General features: G+C 39.3%; 1 protein-coding gene across 3 annotated transcripts in view; it reads right to left on the bottom strand.

Moving 5' to 3' along the window:
- Positions 1-544: 544 nt before the first annotated feature.
- nf1a (neurofibromin 1a) overlaps positions 545-9,152 on the bottom strand; it is a 55,232-nt gene continuing 46,624 nt past the window's right edge. For all 3 annotated transcript variants that reach the window (XM_084467021.1, XM_084467023.1, XM_084467022.1), the window contains 8 exons: positions 8,034-8,191; positions 7,767-7,889; positions 7,503-7,621; positions 7,297-7,397; positions 6,439-6,581; positions 6,199-6,245; positions 5,044-5,260; positions 545-3,761 (listed from right to left, as the gene is read on the bottom strand). In XM_084467021.1, coding sequence (XP_084323147.1) covers positions 3,619-3,761; positions 5,044-5,260; positions 6,199-6,245; positions 6,439-6,581; positions 7,297-7,397; positions 7,503-7,621; positions 7,767-7,889; positions 8,034-8,191 — 1,051 coding nt within the window. In that variant the 3' untranslated portion in view covers positions 545-3,618. The remainder of the gene's footprint in view (positions 3,762-5,043; positions 5,261-6,198; positions 6,246-6,438; positions 6,582-7,296; positions 7,398-7,502; positions 7,622-7,766; positions 7,890-8,033; positions 8,192-9,152) is intronic.

Below are 9,152 nucleotides of genomic sequence, written 5' to 3'. Positions count from 1 at the left end.
ACTTATTATAGTAACACCAATATAACGGTTAATGGATTAGGATGAAGAAACTTTCCCAAATAGTAACCATTTCAAAATAGGAAAAATTGATACTCAATATTTATAGATAGAAATTAGAGGATTTTTAGTCTAATCTGTAATGCAGCTAACCTATAGGAAAGATGCAATTTAAATGATATACCACCCATCAGAAATGATCCATAGGCGTTGGCAAGTGTGGTTCCGTCTTGTAATTTTTGATAGACCTTGCTCAACAAACTTTGTGACAAGACAAACTGTAGAAGGATTATAGAAAACTAAATCCAAACCTGCTTACCTGTATACCCAGAACAAGAATCAAGCTTTCTTATAAAAAAAAAAAAAAAGAAAGTGAAATGGATACTTATGTAGCTATATTCACGTGCAGGAGGCAATTCACTGATCAAATACTACCACTCAAACAAGTTTTAAAACAAACAAACTTTAGAAAATTATTTTTTGACTATTCATTAAATTTTAATTAGTCTACTAGTAAATTATATTACCAAAACGACATAGTATTACACACAAGCACAGACGAATAAACCTTGACGTAGAAAATGTCTAGATTTTCTGATTCTGTTAGTTTCCAAATATAGTCAAGAGCAAAACATTTTATTACCAACACTGGAATAGTTTGATTTGTATATTATACAGAAATTAACTGCTTTACAAAAACAAAAATTATACAATATCACATGTATGTACAGTGTAGTAAATATACCATCTCAAATTGTACACAAAGTATTTACAATTGTCACACAAACTGCATTTAAAACAAAAAAGTCTTACCAATACTTTACATACATTGGATTTTGCATAACACCAAATAAAACATGCCACATTTGGGGTTTTCCTATACAAAATCCTGACTAAAATTAGTGCAAGTCCACAACTTGATCAAGCGCTAACGCCTTCCTAATTCTTGAAATTCTACAAGTCAAATAAAAGCATGGAAGATTTGGCAAACTTAAAATATGCTGCAGAATAAAACATTGTTGAATTTAATTTGTCTGAAATCTATACAATTATTTTAAAAGAAATGCAAATCTTCCGAGTCATTTACTGCTACAATGAAATGTGGGAAAGACCCACTTCTAGATCATGTAACATTCAATGTAATAGAACATAAATTGCGATTCAATTTTGTATTGAAGTATTTCAACTCTTTTGATTGATGGACCTAAAATGATATTGATACAAGGGTTTGTGTTTAACACCCGAGGCCCGAAATATTTCCTATTTGGGTGAAAAACAGCTAACTAATCTAGAATGCAGTATCATTTTGTATATTTAAGTATAGAGGAGAGACATATCTACATTTAAGATTGTTAGTAAATGAGCACAGCAAAAATGCTGCAAAAACACAGGACACAGGACTAATGAGGAAAGGGCTTCAACAGAGACCAAAATGACCCAAACGACAACATTGGGTCTTTTTACCTTAATGTAATCAAAAGTGACATTCTAACAATGAATCAACAATATACGGTCAGGGGGATTTAAGGCAAATTTAACGCTTAAAGGCTTCAGCTTTTTTTCGCCTTCATCAGATGTCCATTTGCCACATTACTGGAAGTCGTGCCTATATTCATTCTTCATGAGACTTCTAGTTTAATATAATTGTACAATTATATTCCCTTTTCATGATTGTTCCAACCTAAATTGATTCTTAAATAAAAAGTATTTCTCATAAGGATACCTCCATTCCCTTTCAGTACTCAGCCAAAGCAGATCTTAAATATGATTTTTTTTTCACTTCAAATACACATGGTACACCGTTCAAAAAGTGGGTAATAAATTAAAAGGTTTGACATGCATCTGACAGATGAAATATATTCTCAACTTTACCAAGACAACGATAATTGGCTTCACAGAGAGGAGTGACAAAATCAAATTTAGAAATAAAATTTGCTTCAAAAGTAAAATGCTAAATATTTATATTACACCATCTCCTTAGGATTTGTTGCCATTTTATTGGATTGACTGAATTCATGGAGTGTTACAAGACCTGCTTTATATCTACGTCCAGATTTAAATTGTCTCAAAATAACAGATTAAACACAATATATTGGTCAACCTTGAGATGTATAGGTTGCTTATAGCAATACTGTTCCAATAGTCACCAGTAATTGTACATTAGCGTAAACCTTAGGCAACGCAAAAATTTGCACCATAATTGCAAGTTAACATGTTGAAATGGATCTTCCCTGTATTTGCAAAAATATTGAAATGGTGGTTGCCTAAAATGTAGAAGTGTGTGGATTATTGCCCATTAACAATGTTCCGTGTCACTCTGTAAACAAAAGAAAATGCAGTAAAAAAAATGTAACACACACACACACACACACACACACACACACACACACACACACACACACACACACACACACACACACACACACACACTTTTTAGTACCTTTCCCGAGTGCTATGCAATTTATATGTTAATAAATTGACTAACTTTACATTAACATTTTTGGAAAGTGTTTCAAACTGATTAAAGTTTTGTAGTACTATCTAGCTGTACAGGATAAATACTTTCAGACACAACAGAGCATATGAATGATTGTATACTTGACGATCATTAGATACCATTGATGTCAGAGCTCTTTAGTAGCTATTACACATGGTGATATGGACAGCACAACAAAATAATTAGTACCTGTTCTTTGTCCCCTGTGAGGTTTAACTTTCATTTTACAAATTATACACATTGAAAAGTCCTGACAAAAGGCACACCATGGATAAAACATTAACATCTAAAGAACCACGACCGTCTAGTTATACATATTCTTTTTTTTATGTAAAATATGTACATTAATTAACAAAAATTCCAATCAAATCAAGATTGGAGATGGTTTTAGTATTCCATCAAACGCATTCCTCCCCATTTCTCATTTGGTCCATTTCTGTACACAAAAGGTGAGATGCCTGCACTTGGAAATGTAGAGGTGGTCATGAGCAAGTAAAAATAATGATGCTTTGAATTTTGCTTAAGGCTGAATGGATCAATGAAACTAGACAGTTTAAAGTGAGAATTTGAACAATTCCTTCTCAAACCAGTGTAAATGCCCTTCATAACATCAATGTCATGATCCAATATCATATTCCACATCCGTCTCTCACTTAGTGACACCTACTAGTCAATGTCATTATTCCATAGTGCCTTGAAAGAGTTTCTAATGCAAAAGTATATACTGCACAGAACAGCCACAAAACTCTAATTGGAAGTATACATATTTAGACTATGTTCCAAATAGAGTTTCAATCGTTACATCCAGAACCCTGATAGTGTTTATTCCTTTCAGATTCCACCCTTCAAATATCAAAATTGTTGACCACTTCTTTCCATGCACTTGTGACCATCTTGATCTTGAATGAAGCCCCCAAAACTGATTAAACCACTAGTAAAACTGCTGACCTTTAATGTTCTTGTTGCTAAACAAACACAGAATAAAAACATGGTGCCATCCCCCCCCCACCCCCCCCACCCCAAAAAAAACAAAACAGTAAAACGATAAGAAGTGCAGCACGATGTCTGGCCTGTAGGGGCCCCAGCTCGGAGGGCCTTGCTTTTGTCTGTGTGGCGGCGCTCACTCATACAATCTTCTTGATGCTCGACCTCTTGAAGCTGCCGGCGCTGCGCTGCTTCTGCACCTGGGAGGCCGAGCCGTGGCGCACCCGCCCCCCGGCCGAGAGGGCGGAGCTGGGGGAGAGCTGCACGTTCTCCTTGTCCACGCCTGGAGGAGGGGAGGGGAGGGAGGGAGGGAGGGAGGACAGCGGAGTGTGGACAGTGTCAGCACCACATTAGGGGCTGCTGCTCGATTATTATGGAGAAAAATAAATCATAATCACGATTATTTTTGGTCAATATTGAAATCTCGATTATTCAAACGATTATTTTTGAGTTTGAAAACGTGATGCATTTATTCATAATTTTTCTCCCAAAAAAAAAAATATATATATAGTGCTACAGAACCAACATTAGTTCCGTCCGTTAATTCTTGTTTATTTGAATGGGAAAAAATGTTAACGGTCCAAATGTTAAAAATCGACTTTGACCCTCAGGAACGAATAATCGAATAATCGAATATTCTGACCCATCCCTGTGGACAGACAAAGACCCATGCACAGAGGGAGCTTTTAGGCCCTGTCTCAATCCTCCCCTTCCCCTAGATTTCAGCCCTAACCCTAGATTTCAGCCCTAACCCTAGATTTTGCACGTTCCCGCAAAGGGGTAGGGTGTCCCAATACTTAGTGGAGCAAGGGGGGGGGAGTGCCTATTTTCCCTTAAAATCAACCCTTGAACGCTAGCCAGCTGGGGAGCTGACTTGCAGCTAAGGGCGCTCAGAGCAAAGTGTTCTTGTTAAGGGGAGAGGAACGGGACTGGGCCTTACACAATGTAGGAACTCAGTATGAAACTCACAGCTGATACTTAATATGCGATTTGATTAACTCCTCTCCTCTTAAACGCCATTGTAACTAATACAGTAATACCTCTGTGTGACGTAGAAGACCCTACAGAAAATAGACTGTAATTGCTAGGTTTCTCATTGTCTCTAGGTTTCTCATTGTCTCTAGGTTTCTCATTGTCTCTAGGTTTCTCATTGTCTCTAGGTTTCTCATTGTCTCTAGGTTTCTCATTGTCTCTAGGTTTCTCATTGTCTCTATGCTTCTCATTGTCTCTAGGTTTCTCATTGTCTCTAGGTTTCTCATTGTCTCTAGGTTTCTCATTGTCTCTAGGTTTCTCATTGTCTCTAGGTTTCTCATTGAAAATGTCTAGCGGGAGCGTTTGGGCCTTTTGAAAAAGGCCAGTGTGAATGTGTCAAAAATATTGACCCATTAAATCGAATTTGCTTTAACGCTGTGATCATGACCCTGCCCTAATATATATATATACACATATATTTAAAAAACGCAAAAGCACAAACGAACTGCCATGCGACTGAACGAACAGTGAAGAGCACTGCAGCGATGAGGCTAACGGTTGGTGTCCCAACGGTGGTGCACACACACACAGACCTGGTGAATGCTGCGACGTGGCCAGGGAGGTCATGGAGTTGGACAGGTTGAGGTTGGCGGTGATGCTGAGCTGACACTGACTGGAGGGCGGGTACGGCGAGGTGGGCGTGCGGAGCTGTTCTTCGCTGCGTTCCTCCTCCGCCGTGGGCAGGTAGCTCTCCACCAAGGCCTCCAGGAACTTGACGATCAGCTCTGCATAGTCCGGTATCTGGGTTTGCTGCAGCACGACGATGTAATAATAATAATAATACATTTTATTTGGAAGCGCTTTTCAGTCACTCAAAGACACTTTACAGACGAAGATGAAAAATAAGTAATTAAAATACATTTAAAAACACAGAAACACAGAAGAAAACGCAGAAAAGTAGATACATTGTAAATAAAACAGCACAATACAACAGTCAGACAGAACAAAAACAAAATTAGGAAAGTAGTGGTTAAGAATTATAGGCAGAATGGAACAGGTGTGTTTTGAGTAGTGATTTGAATAGTATGAGGTCATTGCAACAATGTAGTGGTTGATACCAAGGTATTTCATATGAAAATGAAAAGTTTATTGACATGTTTTATATTTGTCAACAATTTTTTGTGGATAAATTATTGTGTACTTCTCCGTGTCATAGCGTTGTATGTTTAACCGTTATGCTGCTGCACATGTTTTATGACGAATGTTAGTGGAATGAGTGTGGTAGCAAAGACACGACACGATTCTTTCTTATTTGTATTATTCTGCTTAATTTGATGTAATTCTCTACTTTGGTATGAAAACCAAACGCCAAGAACTGTACACACATTAGTACATTGTGTATACTATGTGATACTAGTATACATTATAAATAAATAATATTATTTGAAGTGAATTGGGCCAAAACGCTAAAATCAAATAAAGTGAACAGTAGTTCAGGATAGGTTAAAAGAATAATTAAAAGTCAGTCTCCGTTTCCAATGACCACTGTCTGTTGCAGGTGCTCACCAAGACACTTAGTATAATGGAAGTCACGGGGAATGAATGTAACTTCCACCAATCCGGAGGTGAACAACTCAGCTGTAGTCAACTCAAAGTACCACTTCTCTCCCAGAATCTCCCAGAACGGTGACTACATGTCCAACTCTTTAAATGAAATGAAACAAAGACCGGAGGGTGACGACTCCTACCTTCGAGAAGGGGCCCGCAAACCTCCAAAGTCCATTGAAGCCGAAGCCTGCCAGACAGCGGGGGAGAGAGGGGTGAGCAGGGGACAGGAGGAGGAGTCCGTCAGTTCATCCCACATAAAAACAAACAAAGTCACTTGGACGTCGTCACCGAATCACCAAAAATGGGCACAACAATCAATGCGTTACGTCATCATTGGTGCTACGCGCTGTGTGTGTTCAGGAAGTAAAGCATGGTGTTACTTTGCAGGTAGGAGGCCTGGTACTGCGGCGGCGACTCCTCGTGGTAGACCACGTTCTGGACGATGCCGTGCACCGGGTTCAACAGGTTGGTGTCCTGGCACATGGACAGCAACGTGTTGATCTTCGAGTCCAGAAGGTTGTGGCTGAGGAAGTTATTCCAAGATCACAATGATATAAATATTAGTTATTGTTCATAGCCATGGTAGAATTCATGACTTGTCTAATAAAATAACGACCCCCGTCTAATTCGTAGGAAAGCTGCCGGAGCAAAGCATTTTTAAAAGGGCAGCGTATCCCATAGTCCCGAAACGCTAGGGAGTGACAACTGCTCCTACATTGGGATGCATCAGATTATGGTTCTTTATTGACAAAGGACAGCCCAGGTTACACGGGGAAGGACTTCTCTAAACATTCAACGAAAATGGTGGAAGACTGAAAGCAGTTCCAGTTCAGGTTGGATCGGTCTAGCCTTCACTGGGCAGTAGTCACTTTCCCCTCATGTGCACGGCCTTCAGTTGTTCAAAGACTGACGTCCTAAAATGTCTATAGGCTACTAGCTATTAAAACGGTAAAAGTTTATCGAAAATATCAAAATTTATATTTAAGTGTAGACCAGTGCTAAAAAACATTAAAAAAACATAAGTTACTGCATACATTTCTAAAGCCAACTTGATCTTTTCCTCTGTGACCTGGCATACCAGTCCATCACTGAAGTGGTAAGAATTGACGTCTAATAAGAGCGTCTTAGAAGGACTTTAACATACCAAACAATCTGACAGCTGAAAGCAGCTCACCCCATACAGCCCTTTCATCTAATGGATGAATTTCGTGATTGAATGATGTACTTTCAGTACTTACACCACAGGAAAGACCTTTGGGAAGACAACGCTGGCCTCAGCGAGATATTCGTATAATATACGTTGGTCAAAGTCATCGGTACTGTATTTCACTTGGGTGGCCTGGAAAAGCAGTACATTATTACATTACAAAAAACGGTATCAAGTCACACTAATCAAACTCAGTTAACGTCACGCTAAACTTGGCGAGGAGGTTTGCATCCTCACCAGCACGGTGAGAAGCAGGGCCTGGATCTTGGGATCGGTCAACACCTCCTCGTCCAGCAGGACGTTGGACTCGGACACAGACACCTTGCGGAGGTGAGAGTTGCCCATTCTTTGGGTCTCTGCATGAGTTGGGTGAAGAAAATGAGATGGGGGGGGGAAATGTGTTTATCACAAAATTAATTCATTGACAAATGCAGCCCAAAATTGGAAGTAGCAGCCGTATTTCCTAGTGAAAACTCTAGAACATTTCTTATCTCTCCCCACCTATCTCATAGTCGTTTTCAGCCACGCGTCTCATCTTTGGTGGGGTGGTCATGCCGGACTCCATTTCAGGCCTCTTTGGCGCTTTAGAATCCGATATTAGATGATCAAAGCTCTTTCTCGTACCTACATACGAGATGAGATGAATGAGCCGCAGATACACACCGATACAATCTTCATCATTCCTTATATTATAAAGTTCAGATGTTTTAAAATTCTTATTGCACAAGAAACGACATTGGTTAACCCGTGCGAAAGGGGGAGTCCTACCGAGGAGTTTCTTGGTGTTTGCCTGTGACGGCTGGCCCATGTCAAGGCTCATGGACTTCCGCGTGCGGGGGCTGATCTGGCCCAGGGTGGGCAGGTGTGTGTTCAGATAGCGCTCCGATACCTTTGGTGACGTCCACGGCTGATTCTCCCGCAAGGTTCTGCAGAGGAAGCGCAGAGGGAGAGCTTGTACAAAATGCCTTCTAACCTTCAGCAAAAAAAAAAACAACACCCTTTTTTTTATGTTGACACCTTTTTGTGTTCTACAATAGTTAATGTTAATGAAAACAACCATTTTTACCAGATGCATTATTGCCCGTTTTAGCTCTGGCACGTTTAGCTCTCAGACGACAACGTCTAAGAGAGGGTTTAGCCTCTGGGGATCCTTGAGAAGCCACAGTCTGTGACCCATTTCATACAAAAAATATACAAAAACACGTGCATGAAGAATGTCACAAAGTAAAGTAGGTGAGCGGTAACCATGGGAACAACACTCCTCCTCCTTCCTAGAAGTTAAAATTAGCTCCAAGATTTGTAATTATTTCATTGATGTGGGGGGAAAAAAAAAATCACAACGTACAATAGAGAAAAAAATAAATAAATAAAGATCTAAGCTATGTGAATATCTCCAGTCACGCCGGCCTGAAAGAATAGTTTGTCATCATTTTTCTTTTGCTAGTATTGCCTCAACATTTTCCATGTTCCTCTCCACAGATTCCTCTCCAAATTAAGTCAGTAGTGGGTTTTTCTAAGAACTTCTCTTTCTTTGGCCATTACTGTAAACGAAAAGACTACGAAGAGCTCTCTGTGGTTGTCGAGTTTGTCACAGGAGGCTAGGTCAATGCATTCTAACGCATATTCACTGACAGTTCGCCAATTCGTCAATGTATGCTCATAAAAAAAACATGAAATATGATTTTAATTGTTACATATTTTCATATTGCAATGTTGGGTTTCTTTAATTTATAAATAATATAAATAAAGATTTACCGTTCAAGACTGATATTCACTGGCCAATTGTAATTGCGGACAAACCCTGATATGTACTGTAGTATTAGGTATTAGCACTACTGTCTGCCGGCAGAGTTCTCACTTTTTAAGAGGTGATCGGAAAAATCCTGA

The sequence above is a fragment of the Micromesistius poutassou genome (genome assembly GCF_964030765.1).
Source record: "Micromesistius poutassou genome assembly, chromosome: 4".
NCBI classification, from domain to species: domain Eukaryota; kingdom Metazoa; phylum Chordata; class Actinopteri; order Gadiformes; family Gadidae; genus Micromesistius; species Micromesistius poutassou.
Note: the sequence above shows the minus strand (reverse complement) of the source record. Positions and strands in the feature narration are given on the sequence as shown.